At 38.8% G+C, this 24,026-nt stretch overlaps 1 protein-coding gene across 1 annotated transcript in view; it reads left to right on the top strand.

Moving 5' to 3' along the window:
* LOC112570751 (DNA helicase INO80-like) overlaps window positions 1–24,026 on the top strand; it is a 38,962-nt gene that overhangs the window by 8,855 nt on the left and 6,081 nt on the right. Inside the window, exons 11-28 of the mRNA XM_025249349.1 lie at window positions 2,028–2,229; window positions 2,700–2,767; window positions 3,243–3,300; window positions 9,374–9,465; window positions 9,717–9,830; window positions 10,556–10,651; window positions 11,051–11,253; window positions 12,502–12,586; window positions 12,965–13,082; window positions 13,594–13,679; window positions 14,062–14,229; window positions 14,425–14,524; window positions 15,375–15,476; window positions 15,771–15,864; window positions 17,230–17,539; window positions 17,841–17,975; window positions 19,131–19,356; window positions 23,638–23,765. Coding sequence (XP_025105134.1) covers window positions 2,028–2,229; window positions 2,700–2,767; window positions 3,243–3,300; window positions 9,374–9,465; window positions 9,717–9,830; window positions 10,556–10,651; window positions 11,051–11,253; window positions 12,502–12,586; window positions 12,965–13,082; window positions 13,594–13,679; window positions 14,062–14,229; window positions 14,425–14,524; window positions 15,375–15,476; window positions 15,771–15,864; window positions 17,230–17,539; window positions 17,841–17,975; window positions 19,131–19,356; window positions 23,638–23,765 — 2,385 coding nt within the window. The remainder of the gene's footprint in view (window positions 1–2,027; window positions 2,230–2,699; window positions 2,768–3,242; window positions 3,301–9,373; window positions 9,466–9,716; window positions 9,831–10,555; window positions 10,652–11,050; window positions 11,254–12,501; window positions 12,587–12,964; window positions 13,083–13,593; window positions 13,680–14,061; window positions 14,230–14,424; window positions 14,525–15,374; window positions 15,477–15,770; window positions 15,865–17,229; window positions 17,540–17,840; window positions 17,976–19,130; window positions 19,357–23,637; window positions 23,766–24,026) is intronic.

Raw genomic sequence — 24,026 nt, 5'->3', positions numbered from 1 at the left:
AGTAGGCAGGAAAGCTTGAGCAATAACACACGCATAGTAACTTGCATACCCTAAAGATAATACCAACTGCAGGGGCATATTGCTTTTTGAAGACTTTTTTTCTTATTGCCAATTAACACCTAAAACTGCAGAGAGAATTTTTTTTTTTTTTTTTTAAACTGCTGTTAAAGTATGAGGACTCAAGTCAATTTGGTAAGCAGACTTACAGTATGACTGAGCAAAGTATGTTTGAGAAATGATACAGAACATGTCAACTGTCACATGTACAAACATACAGAGCTTTGCTGTGCCATTGCAGACCTGTTGGGGAGAGGGGGGTTCCAGCTGATGTGCATATTTCAATGTGTTGCTGAATAGGCAGCTATTGTCCACTTTCCACAACTGTCACTTATCACTAAATTGTTAAGCAAAGAAATGATGTAAAAGAGTATGAATGTTTCTGAGTAGAACATTAACTTTTATTATTCAAGTTTCTTCTTGCCTTAGAACATGACAACATTAATACCACTTGAAACTTCATTATCCATTACTGACATTTTAGGGCTCTGCAGTGATAAGAAAGCTAGGTCACTCTCTGTTTACTCTCAGCCTGTCAGTTTCCATACAGTAATAATCCCAGCCTAATTCCCAGGTTGAAGAAGAGCTTATAAAACGAATGTGAAAATAAGCTTATTCGCCTTTGTAGTTTACTTTTATACATTCAAAGCCTGACAGAAGTATTTATTGATATGCAAATATGGTTGTATATATGTTAACAATATACTTCAATGCTGAAAGGTTGCCAATTTCTCTTTTATAAAGCACAATGAGTTACTTTGGCATGCAGCAGCACAAACGAAAACTACATTTAAATAATATTTCAGTATACTGTAATTGTGTGTATTTGGGGAGGGGAGGGGGATATATATATAGTTATACATAGGACACTGGGATTCTTTGTCACTGCAGACATGACTTGCTAAACAAGTCACAGCTGTATGCCTATTATGAGCTACGCAAGATCAGCGCCATCCATCACATTCTGTCTATGTGCACTACCAACACTCTTGTCAGTGCATTTGTTCTATCCAAGCTTGATTACTGCAACTTCTTGCTTGCTGGCTGTCCTGAATACTTTCTTCACAAACTCCAGAAAGTACAAAACTCTGGTGCTTAGAGCTAGGAAACCAGACCACTCCACCCTGTCTGTTGTTTTCTGGACTGGCTTTCCATCTGTTCTCACATCCAGTACAAACTGTCTGTTCATTGTTTTAATTTCTTTGCCGGCTCTCGCCCTGATTATTTCTCTGAACAGCTCTTCCCTTATGTCCTAGCTAGACAACTCCGCTCCTCCATCTGATGATCATCTTTTTACTCTTATAGTCACCAGAACAACAACAGATGACCACAGGATTTTGAGTTATTGTGCAGCAAAACAACGGAACTCTCTTCCTTCCAATATCCGCCACCTCCTCACTATTGAATCCTTTAAAACTGCACTGAACACACACCTTTTCCGTAAACATTACACCTAACAGTCTTTCCCATAATGCTAGTTCAGTTTTACACCTTTTTGCAATATCATGTTTCTCTGTTCTTGCTCTCTTGTTATTTGATTCCTCTTTGTGTTTTCTCTATTTGATTTTATTCTTCGTTAGTACTGTTGTTTATTCTTTAATAGTTCATATGTTATTTGTTTTCCTGTCGCTCATATGCTGTCCATGTTTTGTTCTTGGGCAGACTGGTAGTGTAACGGTTAGCGCCTGTCACCAATACAGTGAAAATTGGCTGTCCTGGGTTCAACTCTCACCTCAGGCGTGCTGTTATTTCTCTGTGTATGGCATCTGTTTACAGGGCTGGCTGGTTTGCTGTGATATAGCCTTAATAGCTGGCTTAATTCCTCCCTCTCCCCCCCCCCCCCAGTTTTTCCTTCTTGTTCTTAAGCGCTAAGAGCATACTCCTTAGGAGTGAGTATGCAATGTATGAAATTTGCATTATTATTATTATTATTGAACAGATGTTTAATGATTAGATGTGACTTTTTACAGGCTCGAAGGCAACAGAGGAAACTGAACTTCCTCATCACTCAGACAGAGCTGTATGCTCACTTCATGGCACGCAAAATGACTGGAGAGTCTGATGCTAGACGAGAATCCATTCTTAGCCAGCTGAATGATGACCATGGCGGGGGTTCATCTCATCGTCAAGTTGATGGGGGTGTTCTGGTTGATGTTGCTGGTGACACTTACAGTAAGTTGAATGTTAGTGAGTTTTCTTTAGTTGCTAGATTTACTGATTGGGTTTTCTTGTTTGACTTTACCCAATGACCATAGGAGTTACTTTACCACCTGTGGTTTTATTATGAGATCCTTTTTTTTCACATACATTATGTCTGTTATGACTATTTCTCCTACTCAGTTTGTATTCGTGACAACTTTTTTGCAAAAGTTGCATGTTGAAAAAAAAATTAAGTACATTTTCTGGATTCTAGCCTACTGTACAACAGTAAGACATGACCACTGGTATAAATGACACCACAATCTCTACACCTCTCTTCCACAGTGAAAGTTAAAGACAACATGGCGATAGGGAGGCAATATTTGTCAATTTAAGAAAATTTACAGTGGAAAATCTTACATTTCATGATGTGTTTTGTAGAAAAAAATTGTGAAAAAGGATGCTTTTAAATTTTAAAACACATGATTTTGTTCCTTCTCTAGACCCAGAGGAAATGAAAAAGCTGGCTTTGAAAAATGCAGAGACAGCTTACAAAACACACCAGGCAAAGGTAAGGTTATATTGTTGAAGTTTCATATAATATAATAATAAAAAAAAATTGTGACCTTACCTTTCTGGTTGTAACTTTTTCCATTCAAAAAAGAGAGCATTCTGTGTCTTAATTTATAAGGAAATCTGCTTTTTTAATAAAAATTTTTTTTTTTTTTTTTAAGTTCTGACAAAAACAAAAATTGTGTAAAACATGCTAATTTTAGACCAGTAGTTCTTTTGTGCTTACATTTTAAGAAAAATAGAATGCTGAAAATTGTTTGCCCTTGTTTTTTATTTAGTAGCTTATCTTAAAAGTTGCTACTCAAAGCAGTGACAACAAAAACAAAGGTGACTGAAATGTTATTTGCCATGTTTAGGGCTTTGCGTAATACATGGTGCCATTATCTGGCTTTTTGGTTGTATTTCGAAAGAAATATGTCCATTAATTATTTTTTTTTTTTGTGCTTTTATGTTATTGTTTATCCTTTTTTCAGAGGCAGGCTTTTGATAGAGAGTGCTCAGGGCCAGGAACTAAAATAATTGCAGAATCTTGTAAGTGATGTTTTTAAAAATCTTGGTTAGTAATCTCGATCTTCAGGGACTGCGTGAAATAATCAAAAGACCATACTGAATGATTTGTGGATTGTTTCAAAATCAAAACCAAAATCAAAAATCAAAACAGACTTTATTGTCTGCCCAGGAGACCCAGGGCAGAAATTTGTCTTTGCTCACATACCCATACAGACATTTAACACACACACAGAAGTAAAAGTGAGGAGTAAAATAGTGTTGATTGCACCAGTCCATCAAAGCAGTGTATGTTTATCCTAACAACAAACCTTGGGTGACCAAGGGCCTAAAAGCACTGCTGAACAAAAAGAAACATTTGTTCATCACGGGCAGAAGCCCACGACAGAAGATTAGTACATAGAGAGGACCATGATGCTATCCGTTGGGTGGGCAGAGGCTCTACGAGCATACTAGTTAGTCCGCTTTCAGTAGTTTGCCGGTGGACCAACGAGTGTCGACGAGATTGAAACAGAGGTCGAGTTAGCTCTCGCCATAAACCCGATGTGTCAGAATGCGGCTCGTGGTTACATCTTGAGCTCGCTGGAGGGACCTGCCAGACGTCGAGTTATGATGCTTCCGCATGACGCAAGAGATACGCCGAGAAAGATCTTGGGTGTCCTAGTGGAGGCGTACGGCGAACAAAGTCGGCATCAGTGCCACAGCAACGTGATGAGGTGGTCGACGAATACGCCGCGAAGCTCCAGAATTTAAGCAGGCGAGGTAGAAGGCGGCGCAGAGCGTCGAAGTGGCGGCGATTGACACCATCTCGGAGGACTGCAGCCCGACCGGTCAGGGAAAGTGACTGCCCCCGTTTTCCGTAACAGGATGACAGGGAAATAAAGTGTAGCTGGCCTGACTGGAAAGTGTCCGACGGCGGAGGTTGTCATTTATGGCAGTTGAGTGATGGCGTTGCTCGACGCCGGCAGTGAGGTAACGACGGTCACTGACGAGTGGGCACGAGGGCACATACAGGACTTACAGCTAAAACAAACTCAGGAGTGGCGGTGGTGGACATGTTTACGGCCAGCGTCTGAGAACGTTCCTATCCTGGTGGTCAAGGACCTGGTCGATGTGGTCACAAGTGAGCGCAGGAGGCGCGTGTCGCTTCTACTAGGGAAGAACGTCCTTGATCGGATAATGGACTCTACCGCAGATGTGGCGCAGGCAGTACAGGCAGCCGTGCATGAAGCTCATCTTGAGAAGACATTGTCAACAAAAGGACTGGCTAGGGCCGCTGGCAACACGCCCGTTCCAGGATGCCAATGGGTCTGACGTCCACACCAGCCACTTTCCAGAGGTTAATGCAGACCACCATGCCGAACTGTTTAATTTCAGTCCTTCTTGTGTACCTAGACGATCATTTGGTATACTCCAAGATAAAGGACATTCAACTGCGGGAGGCGCCATACCTTCAGGATGACGACAGTGAAGAGGAAACGCCAGGGTGGTATGTTACTCTTCCAAACCATCACCACAGAACTCTTGTGACAATGCCTGTGGTGCCAGAGGTAACAGTGTCTGTGGTTTCAGATGACAGTACCAGAAATGACAGTCCCTATCGTGTCCGAACCGCGCAGATCGCAGTGACTTACCGCGAGACAGGCAACAAACTCGCACAAAGTGTAGGATGAAACAGTTCGTGCGACGCTATGCCATGATACCATGGATATATTTTTTAGTTGCGGTGATCGGTGACACCGTAGATGACACGTACGCATTGATCAGTTGTTTATTTTGCTATTTGTTCATTTTTCTTCAACTTTACCGTTGCTGCGTCCAGAAAATGTCATTGACAAGAATGACACACGAGGTGATGGCTGACAATAGATGTCAGCACTCACTCTTCTTCAGTCTCTGTTTGATTCCTCCTGAGTCCTTGTGCCTTTATTTAGGATGGTGATGGCTGCTGGCACGAAGGACCTCTGGTAGGCAGCTTTCCTTATGCGTGGTACCTTATAGCGCCTGCCTGAGGGCAACAGCTGGAAGCTGGTGTGGAGAGGGTGTTTCAGGTCCGAAATGATGTTATGTGCCATCCTTCTGACTGCATGAAGGTACAAGTCAGAAAGTGGCAGCTGTGCTTGACCAATAATTTTATTTGCCTGGTGGATGATTCTGGCCAGCCTTGCCTTGTCTTTGACTAGTAGGTGACAAATACCAGGCAGCGATGTTGAATGAGAGGATGCTCTCAACAAGAGACCTGTACACAGTCTCCAGCACCCCAGAGCTGACGTCGAAGCTGCGAAGTCTCCTCAGAAGGTACAGCCGTTGCTGGGCCTTTTTGTACACTTGGTTCACGTGAGCGCTAAAGGAGAGCCTCCCGTCGATCACTGTACCAAGGTACCTAAACACAGCAGCCCTCTGCACCTGCTGTCCCTTGATTTGGAGTGGTGGGGAGAGAGGGGTTGTGCCATCTCTTCCTTCGTAGGCTCTTCCAAAGGCCATCTCCTCCGTTTTTTCAACGTTCAGATCCACAGGGTTCCCAGGTCCTTACAAGGTCCTTATAAGTCCTTACATATTGAATTTTCGCCGTAAGGCCTTATAAGTCCTTATATTTGCCATGCGGTCCTTACAAATTCGCACACAGGTCCTTACATTTTCTCTGTGACCCTTACAAGTCCTTATATCGATAAAATATTACCACAAATTTATTTTCGGGGTCGACTTTGGCGCAAAATACGGACGATTTTTTGCCGCATTGCTATTTTAATCACATGACTACCCAGTCTCGCTCACGGCGGGAACTTCCGTTTCGGCCTTTCGCGAGTTCACTCTCGTCGTGTCGACCACATTTCTTTGTCTGCTTAACAATTTGAAAGGTGCCGGGGAAGTGCTCTTTTCAGGAGAACTGGCTAAAGGAAGACAAGTATGGATGACCCTTCTGTAAACCTGAACCTTCTTGAGAAAATTAATAACGACATGATTACCAATCACAATGTTGGTATGTTAAATGTGGGCAGCTGTGGACTCCATGTTATGCACAATGCATTTAGGCGTGGATGCGAGGCTTCTCAATGGGAGCTTGAGTCATTTCTTACATCTGCTTATATCTTGTTCAGAGACAGCCCAGCCAGAAGAGAAGATTATATAAAAGTAACTGGTTCCACATCTTTTCCAGCCAAGTTCTGTGCTCACCGATGGCTTGAAAACAATTCTGTTGCTGAAAAAGCAATTGTTATGCTTCCAGACTTGGAAACATTTGTCAAAGCTGCAATGGAGAAAAAAATAACATTGCCAAAGAACAAATCTTTTGATATTGTAAAAGCTGGAGTCTTATCTACCCCTTTGCTTTCATGTCGTCTGGCTTTCTTTAGTTTAATTGCCAGTATACTTGAACCTTTTTTGAGAAAATACCAAGCTGATCAGCCTCTTCTTCCTTTCCTTTGTTTAGACTTACATGACATTATGAAAAATCTGATGCGCATATTGGTCAAGTCAAATGTACTTAATAAATGTGAAACTGCCCTCCAACTTGTGCAGGTTGATATATGCAACAGTTCTAACCATGTCAATCTGAGCATGATAGATCTTGGCTTCAGGGTTGATAGACTACTGGCTGTAGCTAAGAAACAGTCATCAGTAAACGATGGAACTGTCATGGCCTTCAGAGCTGAATGCAGAGATTTTTTGAAAGCAGTTGTTCTAAAATTGCAGGATAAATCTCCACTGAAGTACACCCTAGTGAGAAACATAACTTTCTTAAACCCAAAGACCATGGGGGAAAAAGACAAATCAATACAAAAAATGAAAAAGGTTTTGTTGTATTGCCAAGGTGTGAAAAGGTTTGATGATGTGACTTGTGACAAGGTATTGTCAGAGTTCCGTAATTTTCTTGACAGTTCTGCAGGTGAATGTGGTAGTAAGGCTTTTGACCCTATGACACAAAGACTGGATAGTTGGTTTTATGATGCCCTTGCTGGAAAAGCAGAGTTTCAGGTGTTGTGGTCTGTTGTCAGACAGTTACTCCTACTCTCTCATGGTCAAGCTACAGTGGAAAGAGGATTTTCATTCAACAAAGAAACAGTAGCTGACAATCTTAGCCAGACTGCACTAAAAGCACGCAGAGTAATTCTTGATCATATTCACAGTGTGGGAGGGGTGGAAAATGTTGAGATCTCCAAACCACTGATGATATCCGCTTCTAGTGCCTATGGCAGGTATGAACGTTACCTCTCTGAGCAGAAGCAGCAGAAGGAAACAGAAGAAAAGCAGGTCCACAGAAAGAGATTAGGAGATGAGCTGGTAATACTCACAAAAAGGCTAAAGACCACCAGTGCTGAAGAACGACACCTGCTGGAACTGGCTGACAGACATAGTTTCCAGGCTGAAGAGCAAAAAAGTTTTTCACTTATTGAAAGATCTAACAACATGCGTTTGTTAGCCAAAGACAAGAAGAAGGAGATTACAAAGATTCAGTCAGACATTGATAGATTACAGGAAGAAATTAAAAGGTGTTGAATTGTGACATTCAGAATTAATGTTTATTTCAGTTTTAAATAAGCCTGCACAATTCTGTACATGTATGCAATGGAATATGTTAAAAAAAAACCAGAACTATTTAGAGGAAATTAGGTTATGTAAAGAAATTGTATTGTTTAGTATTGGTAAAACTGTAGGGGTGACAAAGAATTGAACTTCATCAATGAAACTTTTGCTTATAGTAGATGGATTGCTTTGTCATTTTGTAATCTTAATCTTATGTGTATTAGTATATCATGCTGTTTATGTATAAGTATATGTTTGCATGTGTTACATGTATGTATAATAAGAATGCTTAAATAATATCTCAAGGTTAACAAAAATAAATGGGCTGTAATGCTTGACAGTTTCGACTCATGCCATCTTTGGTTTAGCATTAGGATCACACTCTTTTCATTTCCATCTGATCCTCCAAGCCTTGGCATTCCTTGTAGTCACAAGAAAATGTTTGGTCTACACATCTGTACAACACTAGTTGCCCTTCCGTATTCGCAAAAAACGCTCTTTTTTCAAAAGGTCTTTAGAAACTTACTCTTTCTTGAACCTTGATCTTCTAGTACTACTGTGCATAGCTCTATTTCTCTCTTTCTTCCCGTTAGAGTGTGTGTGCGAGAGAGAGACATGAACTGACTTTTGTATTACACCAAAGAATGGCTTTCAGGTTTTGTAATTATTATTACTTAGATTTCTAGAAAACTTGGAACATTAATGGTGTATGTTATCAGCGCGCTAAGGACACTTTTTAAGTTATCTAATCTAAATATGGCAGACGGGCATCAAAATTAACTCTTTGATTATTTATTACTAGAAATACATGTATTTGAGAACACAGAGAAGACCACAGATTCATAAATAATACATCTTTCCGACCACACAAGAGAAAAACTTTAACATTGATGACTGTCACTTAGGTCCTTACGAATGCATGAAAGGTCCTTATAAAGTCCTTACTTGGCACCATCCCTGATCCCTGGGAACCCTGGATCCAGAAAGCTGCGGTCAAACCACTCCTCCAGCTCCCCCACACAGGCCAGGTACTGTGACAGGGACTGCTCGTCTTTCAGGCAGCCCACAAGGGCCATGTCATCATCATATTTAACAAGTTTGAGAATAGCATTGTTAATAGTAATCCCATTTGTATATACAGAGAACAGGATGGGGGAAAGCACACATCCCTGAGGGGTACCTGTGTTGAGGATCTGCTCATCTGACAGAATCACTCCATCCACTGACAAATAAACTCCGTCAGACGAGCTGCTGGACCCTATAGTACCTGTCGGTGGAACTCTGAGACCCACCCTCTGTGGTCGGTCCTTCAGGAATGATCTGATCCATAGAACTAGGCCAGTGTTGACATCCAGGTCTAGTAGGCGCTGTACAAGAATGTGTGGCTGGACCGTGTTGAAGGCGCTGGAAAAGTTTTTGTTTTTATTTTTTTCTCGTTGTTGCTTTTACATTCAGTGTGGTCTTAAAAACTATTTTTGTATGTCTTACAGCTGGGTTGTGCAGTATTGATGAGTGAGAAGTGTATGAGTGTTGCTCATAGTGTGGGAGTGACATGTATTTGTGTGCATTACAGTAGACTCTGGCCTGTCAGATCCATCAATCACAGATGTAGAACAACCACAGCCTGGCATTTTTGAAGGCAAGCTCAAAGGTTATCAGTTGAAGGTAAGTATAGGACAGAAACCATCTTTATTCAAATTTTACTTCACTATTGCTCTCACCTTCAAAAAAAAAAAATTACCTACAAAAAAAATTTCTTACAAATGTAATCTTTAGGTGGTAAATGAGGAAGAAGCTGTTGATTGTGTAGTCATGTTTTAGATAATTATGTAAGTTTAATTATTTATGCTTAACCTTGTGTTACATATAATTAAGAATAGTAAAGCTACATCCACAAAGGTTTTGTGATCAATCAGGGAATGAATTGGTTGGCCAACTTGTATAACCAAGGCATCAATGGAATCTTGGCAGATGAAATGGGCCTTGGCAAAACCGTCCAAAGCATAGCATTTCTTGCTCATCTGGCTGAGGTTTGTTGACATAAATATTCATAGAACATTATCTTCTTGTATTTGTTTAACTCAAAAGTTATACCCCTCTGCTCCCAAAGAAGTAGTGAACAAACAAAATGTACCATGTTTAAGAGTTCTTATTACCATGTGAGTTGGGTTTTTTCTCTTTCTGTGGTCAAAAATTGTTGAATATTGCCAGATTATGAAATACACTGGCAAAGAAAACAAAGCATACTTATCAAATATCAAAGCCACTGGTGTAATATAACAAGCAAAAGGGGACAAAGTACAGTTGTGCCTCAGTATCTGCTGATTCAATGTCTGTGGTTTACCTTGATCCAAAAAGGGAATTGGAACATAAAAGAAGTAAATTGTGCATAAGTTTCAAAATCCATGCCAAGCAAAAAAGTCATAACATGGTGAAATCCAGCCCCTAAACACACCCAGTCCTTGATTCATCGTTTTTTGTTCTCCTCCCACCAACCACCACCACCAGTTCCCTGACTTCTTAGCAGAACTTGTCTGAATTTTTGTTTTTAGCCTGCTTGCAAGTGTTGTAATATTTATATAGCATTCCAATTATAGGCAGTTACATGTAACGACTGTTGACCTTAAAACATATTACCCACATATCTATATATCTGTTAACTGAATATTTCGCATAATCCAAATTATTGCTTTGTGTGCATGTTGTTATTTGATATTAATTTATACTTGTGTTTCTTCTATTTATTGCCTACCAGGCTCAGGGCATTTGGGGTCCGTTCTTAGTGATTGCTCCAGCCTCAACCCTCCATAACTGGCAGCAAGAGGTCTCCAGGTTTGTTCCAAACTTTAAGGTCAGCATTCCATGTTTCTTCTTTCCTTTATAAGAGACCTTTAAGATGTGGATGTGCCAGCTACATTTGTTTTCAGATCTGTGGGGCAATATGATAACTGAAGCATTTCAGATCGTTCTTAACTGATCTGCTAAAAATCATCTCGAGTAATTTTTACAATAATCTAGGAAACAGGACCAGCTTTTGTTACAGCTTTTGTCACATCCAATCGTTTAACATTTGTTCAATAATAATAATGCAGATTTCATACATTGCATATTCACTCCTAAGGAGTATGCTCTTAGCGCTTAAGAATTTATGAAGAGTATGTTGGCCATTGTTCGAAGGCAAAACCCTGGAATTCTCAATGTTCACATAAATGTCTTATAAAGCTCATACATTTTTGCTTTTATTTTGTAGGTGGTTCCCTATTGGGGTAATGCCCAAGACCGCAAGATTCTGCGCAAGTTTTGGGACTCAAAGTCACTGCACACAGAAAGTGCATCATTTCATGTGGTGATAACATCCTACCAGCTGGTAATTCAAGATGTTAAGTATTTTCAGCGCATTAAGTGGCAGTACATGGTGTTAGATGAGGCCCAAGCCATTAAAAGCACGTCCAGGTATGTCATGGTTGCAAGCATGGTTATATCTTTACATTACTGTAGCTGGCACACTTTTGAACAAATGATGTAAGTACAACTAAAATGAGAAACAAAGTAAAAAAAACCAAGCAAGTAAGACAGTGAGGAAAGTCTAATTTATTTTTTCTAACCAAATAGTGCTCCTCAAACAAGTATAACAATAGAAATATAATAACCATTGGACCTAATGACCTTAGGAAAAGAAAGAGGATTATCCAAAATATATAACTATATATTTGACTCACTGTCTGTCATCAACTAGTTTATTTTAAAATGATTGTTGAGAAATTTTCGTCAGACGTCCATAACAGACTTGAGAACAATGATGTGTAAGCACATGCAGAAGTAAAGTTAAGTCCGCGGGTGAAAAAAATGTTCTTTTTTCAACGAACTTAAAGCGAACATTTTGAATTTTTTTTTTTTTTTTTGATCGGTTCCCTTGAAGCTTTGACTTACAGAAGTTCGACTTAAGTAGAAAAAGGTTTTTAATCGTTTTCTTGTAAACTTTCTGAGTAAATCAGATCAGTCTAGGCAAATAAATAAGAAAACAATACAAAATTCTTTAAATATAGTCAGCAAATGAATAAATATAAATAAATATTTTATTAGAGAAAATTGTTCAGTTTTAAAATGTACTTAATGTAAATCTTGTATTTTGTTCTTTTCTAACTGTTATCAAAAAAAAGTAAACATATTTCAGAGCTCGGAATTGAGCTTGTTTAGCGAGGACAAGACAGTTGACAGTTTACTTTTAAATGTTCTTGGCTGTTCTGGAGACAAAAACGAATGAAGATGGTTATATCAGTAAAGAAAAAAGAATCCTGTGTATCTGATTAGTTTTATCAACATTGATTTTTTTTTTTTTTTTAGATTAATATAGTATTTTGCACTGTATTCCATTATGGATCTACAATAATGATGTATATGCATAAAGAGAGATTGAAAGATTGCTAAAAACTTTTTTCTGATGATTCCTATTTTACTTAAACCTAGTTTTTTCTGATGTGATCTGTAGTGAAATTGTACAATAAACAATGAAACATTGTTATTGTCTCGTTTGATTTTACTAGTGATTAAGAATCTTGTCATTTTTTCGGTTTGAAGTATATTCTGTAATCTATATTATATTTTGTGCTTACTTTAAAATGTACAATGTACCTGATTGGTAAATGTATACATACCTTCACATAATCTTTTTTCTTTTTTTTTTTCTTTTTTTTTTAAAAGTGTGAGATGGAAGATTTTGCTGGGATTTAACTGCCGTAACCGACTGTTGCTGACTGGCACCCCTATACAGAATAGCATGGCAGAGGTATGTAGTGAATCATTATTTTTCTAATAGCCAACCAAGTATAAGAGGGTGTAGGGAAAGCACACTGGAGGGTAAACAATTTTCAGATTCGGAGTACTTTAAATCTTGTATGCATGACTCATGAATTATCTAATGTTTGCATAATTTCAGCACCAGGTAACTTGTTTCTTTCAAGCAGTTCTGTTCCATTTTGTTGGAAAACTTCCCGTATAGTGTCAGTGCTGAAGAAAAGCCCATGCAGTTTTATTAGATTTTATTCAGGACTTGTTAGACCCTCTACAGTTTGCCCATGGAATTTTTATGATGTACCTAAATAAATAGGTTGAACTGATTTTTGTTGTGCAAACATTTACACTAAGAAACATCTCTTTTCAAAAGCTGTGGGCACTTCTCCATTTTATCATGCCAACCTTGTTTGATTCGCATGATGAATTCAACGAGTGGTTCTCCAAGGACATAGAGAGTCATGCAGAAAAACAATCAGGCATTGATGCAGGTAAGTACATAACTATCTCATGTGAATAGTAACAGTGATTGTTTATATAGTGCTATGTCCCAGAAACCAGATTCAAATCACTTTATATATATATAAAAATGCACACACAAAATGTAAAAGACACATATAGGATGGAAGAAACCACTGATGACCTGCTCTGTAAATAGGTTTATCAAAGATGTGGTATGAACTCATGACACTTGGTTTTCGCAGTCATGGTGACAGGTGCTTTGGCCTTTGCACAACCAACCACCTCAAGTAATAGATGAATTAGGGTAAAGACTTAGTGTTAAGTAAAAGAATTTTCAGAGGGAGGAAAACAGAGGACTATTTGTAATACATGTAGTGAAAAAGGTTTTTTATTATTTATTACACTTCTGTATTTTTTATATTTTAGCTGGGAAAGGCAAGTAGGTGCAGTACTTGTGTACCTTGAATATCTGGAGTGCGGCCATGGATTGATGTCTCTATAAAGTGAAGAATTAAACACATAATGTTCTTTTCCAAACAGATCAGTTGTCTCGACTTCACATGATCCTGAAACCCTTTATGTTGAGGCGTGTCAAGAAAGATGTGGAAAACGAGCTTTCAGACAAGGTCAGTTGGCCTTAGATGATCTAAAAAGTACTGTCTCTCCCCAATATGCATAGCAGCCAGTCTGTATCAGGATTAACTGTGGCCTAAAGATTTAGCTTTATTTTGCTCTTTTAATTTAAAAAAACAACCATAGTATTTAGATGTCTGATTGTCTTTTTTAAAGAATGCTTGTTATAGTTTCTGAATAGAGTGTAAATTTGTGACAACCACACAGAATACATTTACATATGGGTAGCTAGGGGCATGAGAATCTGCCATAGGGTATGAGTTAATTAGGTCTATCTGTAAACTTAAGTGACATCACGTCAAAGTGCTTATGGTTTATTTTTGTAAAATGGAAAATTTGCTATCTTATCTGAATATTTGGTTTCTTGTTTTTCAGATTGAGATAATGGTAAATTGTCCTCTTACAAAAAGGCAGAGGCAACTGTATGCAGCAATCAAGCAAAAAATCTCTATTGAGGACCTCTTGCAGTCAACAACATCAGCAAGTTCTCAAGCTCAGTCCACGACATCCAGCCTGATGAATCTTGTCATGCAGTTTAGAAAAGTAATGTCTAGTTCACTTTTTGGTGGAGGGGTATAGACAGAAATATACGAGAAGTTTTGAAAATGGCACAAGTTTTTTATTTATATATTGAATATTTTTTTGTCAGTTTACAGTTCTTATACAGAGAAAGAAACCAACCATTTGCTGCAAATAAAAAATGGGTTAATCGATGAATTTTTTTTTTAATGTGACTAGGTATGCAACCATCCAGAGTTGTTCGAGAGAAAAGAGCCCAGAACCCCATTTTACATGTGTTTGGAAGATTACAATCTTCCTAAATATTTATATAGGGAAGGTATGTATTTTACTTTACCTCAAGAAAGTTGAATTATTTTCTAAGAATTGTTTTCACTGGGTAAGCAGATAGACTTGTGGCAAGAGCAATAATGTTTACACTAGCTGCTGTAATAACTGTGTGATGCAGTATACTTCTCCAACTGTGACCCAGATGTAGAATTAATGCCTGACTGCGTAAAGGGGTTTGGGAGGTAATGCAGCTAGAGAAAAGGGGGCACACAAATCTGCTTCAAAATGTGGGATCTCTAATACCTCACTTCCCAGCAACTTTAAAAACTATAAGATAAGAGATTTCATTTACTTTTCCAATTGTTTTATTGAGAGTACTTTCCAGCTAACTGTGAAAAACTTGCTTTTTTTATGCTACATTTCATTTGTTGTTTCCTAAAATACATGGGGTGGTGCAACAGTTATTGCCTTTCACCAGTACAGTAAGGATTGGCTGTCCTGGGTTCAGCTCTCGTCTTGGCACACAGTTCTTTCTCTGCATGTAGCATCTGTTTACGGGACTGGCTGCCTTGCTGGGATTTAACCTTAGTTGCTGGTTCAGGGTAAAATACCTTTCTCCCATCCCCGCTTTCTAAAATACATGGCAGACAGAAGAGAAAGGGTAGGAGCAATGATAGAGAGAAACATATTTTTGACAAACAGCATGATCATGTGGAGAAAAAATGTGCAAACAGGAAAAATTACCAAGATTACATATTGTGTTCAACATGTAGTCATGCTGTATGAAAATGCCTTCATAACAGCAACAGTGTTGGTCCTTTCAGTGTTAGTGCAACGTTTTATGACAGAGATCTTGTTTTAAATTGTGTTTTGTTTTGTTTGTTTGGTTTTTAAATCAGGTTTGCTTGAGATGAATTTAATGGGGAAGGACCATCTGGCCTTAAATAGGTTTTATATTCACTCACCGCATAATGTGCATGCATCTTTGCAATGCTTTAGAGGTAAGAAACACTTTTTCTTCTTTCTTCTGGATAAATATCATGTTTGCAGAAAGTTGCCGTTACTACAATTTTTTATGATTATATAGTTTGTGTGCAGTTAAAAGATACCTCCTGTTTCTATCATCACTTTAAAGAATATTTTGTGAGAACCTCTTTTTATCGAAGGCATCTCTGTTTTGAAAATTTTTTTATTCCATAGTAATAGAATGTTTTATAGAAAAGGTCAAAATTTAAATATTCCTAGATCAATTGATTAAAAAATCCAATCTTTTAGAATTGTATTTTATGCTGCAGGTTCATATGTAAATAGCTGTTTCTCATTTCTGCGTCTCATCAACATGTCACCTCAGGAATTCCATGCCTACATGTTTAGTGGCCTTCTAGTCAGGTTTGTATATTGTGCCCTAAGAGTCCAGTTTGTAATACATTACCCAAACATATTTTTTTTATCTTGGTTGCAATTAGGAGATGGGGGGTGGGATCTTAGAAAAAATTTACTGTTTCTTATTGATACTTAACATTGTTAGATGCTGCATTAGTGATTAGTGTGCTGTACCCAAATAGCCGTCTCCCTCGTCACTCTACCTGCTCTGTGCATTAATGTTTTGCCTCATCAGTCCTGGAACTATCACTCTAGCTGTGTCCATTTTTTGAAAGCATAGCTATGCATAGTACCATTCTGCGACTTTAGCTATGAAGCTTGCGTAAGTTGTTCCTCTCACACAACATAGGAAACTCAAGAAAAAGTGTCTTGTCTCTGTAGTGTCCAGACACCGCAGATGTTGCAGTATCCCAAAGGCTGTAGTTACAAAGCAGTGGTAAAGACACCCTAGGGTATAGTAACATAAAGCAAGGTCTACACATTGCTTTGCATCTTAATAACAAGAACCATGTTCCCCTACTTTGCTCCAGGGCATCGTTTTACCTCATTTTAAAACAACATACCCTGGTATGTTGAGTTCAGTGAAAATGCTGCTCCTATAATCCTCACTGTTGAAGGCCATTGTTGCATCTGCAAAACCTAGCTTTATGGATGCAGCCAACAAACCTGGACATTGTAGATTCTGTACCATATATTATGTAAATTTTCATTGGTGTTGTGTTCCATAATGGGCACACCTCTACTGTTGTTTTCTTCCACTTAATTCATCAGCCGCCTTTCTATTGTCTTCGGAACATGGTCATAACAATCAAGTACTTGTTTGCATTGAATTTACATTACCAAGCATTTTTATTCACATTTCATTACATATTCTGCAGTATTACATCATTTTCATTGCACATAGGTACCAGTGGCTGTGTCACAACCTGACCACTTGGATTTGCAAGAGTTTTTCCAACTCAACACAGACGATCTGTCTGGATTTTCAATTATTATTCCAGTAGTTAACAAATGAACACTTTTAATGAACTTTCTGTCAAAGATTTTAGTTTTTAAAAATAAAATTATTGTTATAAAGATAATTATGATTATTTTGTTATTACTGACCTACAGATACTCACCGGCAGGCTGGACATAACATGATAATTACTTTATGTGTAAAGTGCAGATAATCTGCTTTAAGTTGATAGCTGACAGGAGCATTCTTTACTTCTGAAACGTTGTCATTGTCTGGCACCATTATTTCACTTTCTGGTAGAACTTGTCAGTTTCATATTATTGACTAATTTAATCAGTGGTTTAAAGTTTTCTTTGTGGAGTGCAGAAAGTTGTTGGGTGGGTCTGATGTTGCTAACATTTTGTTCTCCTCAGGTGGCTCGGATTGTTCCTTGCTTCAAAAGCTGCTTATAGGATACACCATGCTCACGACTGGTTTCCAGGCTTCTTTGCTGCTAAAGAGTGCCTCTTACTGGCCCCACTGAGTGTGACTTCTCCTGAAAACTTATCATCTAGCCCCAACCTCAGTGCCCTAGTGTTCTCAAGTCTTACAGGAACAGTATACACCCATACCACTCACACCATCCACTATATTCCAGAGACCCTTGCACACCGACATTCACGTCTCCGACACCTGCGACAAGCTAAAAAATCTCCACTCAGCCCACCCACGTCTCCTACCAAGGTACAGAGAAAGAAAATAAAATCTTTATTTCTATAGGAAGTTATTGATTTTGAGGAAAAATTTTCCATCAGTTTATCACTGTGTCATGGTGGTCATTAGACACCTTGATTGCATCTCTGCAGAAAATTACATGGTGCCATAAAACAGCAACCTTTTAACATGAAATATTCTTTAGGCTATCTTAAAATTTTAATGCAGAAACATTTGAAAGTAGAATGGAGGCGGTGGTATATGTTGTTACAATTTTGTGTTGTGTCTTAACTGGCCTCTGTTTGTATGATTTATGATGGCTTTTCTGTAGGTACATTCTCCAATTAAAAGTCCCACTCTAGAAGAAATGATTCATGGTGTACATCCTCACAAATGGCGACCTTCTCGTATGGTCAGATGCCAGCCCACTCCTATCCCATTGTTGGTGTATACACTTCTTCCCAGGGTAAGTTATGTTTATTTAGGTGGAAATTACACTGTTGACATTCTGTGCACATGTACAGGGTGCTGTGCTCACCATATAGCGTTTCTGTGTGCATGTCAAATGATCAGGTTGCTAGAATGAAGCATATGTGTGAGAAAGGATCACAGAATAAGGGATCATGTAAATCTTCAGGGTTTTGTGATTGATACCCTACAGACACATACCCCTCTTCCCATTATTTTATCTGGGGTCTAAAATCCTCTTTACATTTTTATAGATGTGAAACACTGAATTTCCTATGAAAGCGTAATTAACTGCCATTATCCAGTCTGATAATTTAGACTACTGATTTCTGCACAAGCTGGTTGCAAGATGTAGATTCTACAGATTGAAGACTGCTCTTCATCTCCCTCATGGAACAAAAAGACCAACAACTTCAAACAGTGTTGTTGCCATCCTTGTGGGCCCTAGAAACCTCCTCACAATAGTGAAGCAGCAGAGGTTGGTTTGGTGTGGATAAAGGAAGAACTGGTTGGCAAACATGGAGTGGACTGGTCATTCCATGCAGGAGCTGCTCACTGCCTCAGAAGACAAGCCTTGTCAGCTGCAATATCTAATATCACAATCATCATCAGAAGCAGCAAACTTGATGATAAAGATGATATCAATACCACGAGGAGCAGGGACCGAAGATTAAAAGATGAACCATAGGCCAGATATTCAAATGGAGACTCTGCAGCATTTGAAAATGCAAATTGAAGCAAGTAAATCAGCTGAACATTGAGAAAATCTGCTATAAATGAGAAAACTTATCCAGAAACAGATCTGTAAGCCCGTACAGAGTTCTCGCTTACAGAAATAAAGGGCACACATGGACTTCTGAGCAGTCAGCACTATCTTGCATTTCCTTTATCAAAAAAATGTGTCTAGAATTCGGGTGAATCTATACATAGATCCCAGAGAATGTTTTATCATTTCTGTACCTATACTGGGAGTGTTGGACTACATGTGACACTGGTTATTCTCGATCTTTCCACTGTGTGCTTTTTTATTGTTATTAACAGATCCTGGTCTGAAAGCCTTTTTTTTTTTTTTTTTTTTTTTTTTTTTTGCAGTATCAGAAGACAAGCATATAGTGGTGTAGCAGTATTCATAGCGTGGCCTGTTGTATTTCAGGTGATGTGCAAAGCTCACAGTATTTACTGTGCAGACCGAAGTGCTGAATGGACCAAGATGCGCATGAGCTTATGTGGCACTTTAGAAGCAAGACAGTCTCTTTTGTTCGGCACACCTGAATTATGGCAAGAACACCGCTGGACTGCTGCCCGATTTCACAACAGTCCTCCAGCAGGAATATCTGCTGTACATCCACACTTTGGCTGGCATGCAGTTCAGATACCTGGTGAGTATCAAGCAGCCTCTCTTCTACATCTCTTTCTTGAGGGAAGCAAATAAATCCACCCTTAACTCCCTTCATTCTTTGCCTTTACATCAGGTTCTAGTAATCTCACAAGATTATTTTGTAACCCAAAGCTATATTGCTTTTGTAAACTATCTGCAGTTTTATTTTTTTAATACATAAGTTTTTTGAAAAAACAGTTGGCGTCAGTTATCAGTATTAGAGTTGAAAAACATGGATAATGCAAAATATGAGCCCCCGAGTATGGAAATTAGATGGTCTCCCTTAGGTCAGTAAAGAGGCTAAAATATGATAGTGAACATGAAGTGAATCCTCTCGTTGCCATAAGGTCAAGAAAGTTGCATAAAAGATTAATCTGGTGAATCTGTAAAAAAAAAAAAAAATGCACTCAAACCCTAAACTGATTAGAACACAAACAGGTAGATTTGACCAAGTCGATTACACCACATATGACTCAATTTGACTATGGGAGTGCAGAAGTTACTGGTCATATAATGACACTTTTGTTGCTCGTTTTATGTAAACAAAACCACAATTCTCAATGCAAATTAGTCATGCGATATAATTAGGCCAGTCACCATTATTATTAACAAAAATGGACAATGTTCAAAGGTGTGTGGCTTATAGATACATATCTGACAAACATTTCTTGCTTGGACGCAGTAGACAGTAGTCGGCGTGCAGCATGGTATGGCTCATCACGACAAAGCGGGCCAGTTTGATGCTACTTTATAAAACAGCATATCTTAAGTTGGCGTGACTGTGTTAAACAGAGGCCTTCATGCAATGTATTGTGCAAGCCTTAACAAAATCCTGGGTATATTGCGCTACACGCAGATGGAAGCTAGGCTTAAATACATTGTTTTATCAAGAAAAAAAAGTACTTCTTTGGAGCAGGGACACCGCCGTGAAAAGAGGTGGTCAAATTTCTCAAAGCTGTGGTCGATTTGAAAGGATTAATGTAGCGAATGGTAACTAGTCATCTCTAGGTTGTTCCGTGAATAGTTTATCATTTGTACACTGACGGTGCCGAGTAGACAAACGAGATAGATGCAACGCGAGAGAGTCAGATCAGCTACCCTTCTAACTGTTCAGGAGGGGTTTTCCCCATTTCTTCCACTTTTTTCTGGTAGGGGAAGGAGTGTCGGAGGAGGAAAAAAGAAAAGAAATGAGCAGTACTTGATCACGGCATATGTTTTGGAACATAGAACTCGTGTCAGATATTGAACGAAATAAGCTTGGTTCAAGTGCTGTGCTCACTGCTGGCAGGCTGGTGTCACGATCTTAGTGAACCAACAGCGACATTATCCCCTCGATGTTGCGCCACACACACACACGAGAGCGACCTCAATCTTTTCATTTTCTCAAATGACTACTTCAAATAGATTAACTGTGACTGGTTTAATTGAAGCTGCTGTCATCTATTTGGTAAGTGGAGTTGTTTTGAATAATTGAGCAAAGAAAACACTCGGTTGAGGTCAAGGTTTGGTAGTTGGCAACTGCGTTGGGTTTGCGCTTGAGTAGAACAGGCCAGTGGAAGAACCTCGTGGGAATAATATAGTTGCTGGACGGCAACAGAACATTTATGTCGTATACTGGGTCAGTATAGCTTAGATATTTTTTTTTTTTCTTTTTTACTGGCGAAGACCTAGTTTAAGTTTTCTCCTGCACCTTCGGGGACGTTTTGGGCAGGAAAGAAATCCACAACCCTCAGTGTCTATGCAAGCTGTTAGCTAAAGTTGCAGGCCTGAGTGGGTCGTGCTCTGTGGAGCCGTGTAATCACTGGGGACAAGCAGTGAGTGTGGGGTTGGAGTTGGGGGAAGCTGCTGACCAGGTGCCTGGCACTCGGGCGTGCTTCCCTTTCTTCCCTCCAGGGTCGATGTTTAATTTGTCCCGCACTCCTGCCGGCGGCACTTTCCATCGTCCAGCCTACCCGCTCGCTCGCTCTGACATGTTGCTTTGCTTCGCCGACTTCTTGAGCCTCCTATCCCGCGCGCGCTTAGCCCTTTGCAGCTACCCTCCGCGCCGCCGCCGCACTTTACCCTCTAAAATACGGCCAGTGCTTGCAACTAGTTTGCAGCAGACAAGGGTTACACTCTGGGTGACCAATTTCTGAGGCCCCAGTTTATGTATTACACGTAATCGGTTTGACTTTCAAGCACAGTATTTCTCATAAGTTGCTTACTTTAAAAGGGAATAGTTTCATTTGTCATTAGCTCACCACTGATGTAATCAAATTTCTAGTCAGTGCTTTTGTGTTCTCAAGGATTGGCTGTTGTAATTCTCTTGTCTTGTAGCTGGCATTTCCAGGTATCCAAGAAAAAAACTGCCTGTCTCATCTGTAGATAATCTCTGAACATATATTTTCACTTACTGATGGTTACAGACCATGGAGCCTTAAACTGTCCGCACTTACTGTTTCTGGCGCTGGCTCTCAGTATCGTTCAGCTCACTGACACTATACTATCGCAGGACTGCTTCATTTTTCTTTTGAAGCCATGCCTCCTTTTTTTAAAATAAGTACATATAAGCTTTTTCTTACCAGGCCACATCAATTTGAAACAAATTACCTATATCAAGGTCACTCAGAAACTTTAACCTTTAAATCATAATTTTCTTAAAAATCGCTGAATTCACCAAAGCATGTCTTGAATATGTGCTTATATGGTAAAGTGTATGTGAGACAGAAACCATATGCAGGTTTAGGTCTCTGATGTTGCTTCCTTATACTTGTGAAGAAATGAAGATATCTTTTATAAGGCTGCAAAGTAAATATATTTAACAGATTGATATCCCCAACCATTGATTTTTTTATACAGTTTCTTTTATCTGTGATTTTTATGTAGCACAAGAAATGGAAATAATAAATTGTACTATATTGAGAATTATGATCTTTGATATTAAGTCATATCTTACCAATATTATATATCTAAGCAGGTTAGTTGGTTTGGGGGATTAGTTGTTGTTGGTTTTTTTTTTTTTTTTTTTTTTGCTTGTAAAGGCCCGGTTAGTATTCCTCCATATCTGAATGCTAACACTTTTTTTACTGATTGTACGTCCCTGCACTGACAACATGTGTACACATAAATGTATGGATGAGAGCCTGGTTGTCTTGAAGACAATAGATGGGTAATTTAGGAGAGGAGCAGAGGTGAGGGTGGATGCAAGGTCGGTGTAACTTTCAAGGTATCTGTGTCAGCACAACCTGGGGCATCATTTCAGCAGCATAGGGGCTAGATAGTTAGAGCCTGCAATTTTAACCTCAAAAAAATAGTTGGGGGGGGGGTTAGGGGATGGGGTGAAGAATGTTTCAAGGAAGTGGGGGCTCTTGAAGAAGCTAGGTGCTTTTTTCCACAGATTTTATGAGCAGATAAAATTACAGGGGAAACTAGCAAAAAAGTGTTATCTCTGCCAAAAATTGGAGGTGAACCTTTCCCACCCATTAATGTCTGATTCTTTCATCTTTGCCAATGTTCATTTCTGTTAAAGAAATTCTTGCCCTTCAGGTTCCTTTGAGTGCTAAGGTCATGTAGACCTGTTTTGCACTAACTTTACATGCCTTTTTTTCTTTTTTGCTTTGTTTTAATGCATTTTTCTCCTAATTATTGGTGACTTGGACATGTACATGACTTTAATTTCTGTTATATAATTTGTGCATGTACAGTCGCATGTAAATACAGAGAAGGGAGAAAATCATTGTAGGTAACTGACCTTTTATATATGTTAGAGAAAGAAAGGATGGTCACTAACATTACTTTCATTCTCTCTTAAATAGATATTTCTTGGTACAGCAATTTTAATGTGCCATTTGGGTTTCTTTATGTTCTTATGTATCTGCATTGTGGAATTTTCAGGATTTTTATTAGCATTTTTCTTAAATATTAATTCACAAAATAGAAGGGGGCAAAATGTTTTGTTTTTTTTAAATGTAACGCTTTTTCTTTTTTTGTAAGGTTTAATACAGATGACAAAAGATTGTGTTCAAGTTTCAAGAATTAATGAAAACCTGCAAAAAAATAATACAGCCAGAGTAAAACAAAACAGCTGATATAGTATTAATCATCATTAAGTGTCAACACAGTCATAAAAATGCCACGTATCACAAATGTAGATGCAGAGTGGGAATTAGTATTTTACTTTTATTATCGTTTTCTCTATCTCACTTAAACTAACCAGTGAAAGTTTCTAGTTAGGAGCATTTTTGATACATGAGATAGTTCTGCTGTTGAGATTTTGTCTTTTTGTGTGTGTGCACATTAACAGACAAGGAGTCCCTGGTAAGCGATGCCGGCAAACTTTACATCTTGGACTCCCTTTTGCAAAGGCTTAAAGATGAGGGTCATCGGGTTCTTATCTACTCACAAATGACACGCATGATAGACTTGCTGGAGGTAAGGAGAATAACTTACTATTTTGTATGTATAGATACAAGGCATCTTTTTGAAACACGATATATAGTTAGAATAGCTTTGGTATTCAGCATCTTTTGAGATCAAAGATCTAAGATTGTGTGTGCAGAGACTGCAGCGGCAGAAACTTCATGTACTCAAATTCTTTCTGCCATTTTTAATTCAAATATCTCCCTCCCAGCCCCACCCTGAAGACTTGTAGGTCAAGTTCATTAAAGACTTTTGTAGTTTGTTCTTTCTTTG

The sequence above is a fragment of the Pomacea canaliculata genome, linkage group LG8 (assembly GCF_003073045.1).
Source record: "Pomacea canaliculata isolate SZHN2017 linkage group LG8, ASM307304v1, whole genome shotgun sequence".
NCBI lineage: Eukaryota > Metazoa > Mollusca > Gastropoda > Architaenioglossa > Ampullariidae > Pomacea > Pomacea canaliculata.
The sequence above is the reverse complement of the archived record's forward strand: the minus strand, read 5'-3'. Positions and strand labels throughout refer to the sequence as shown.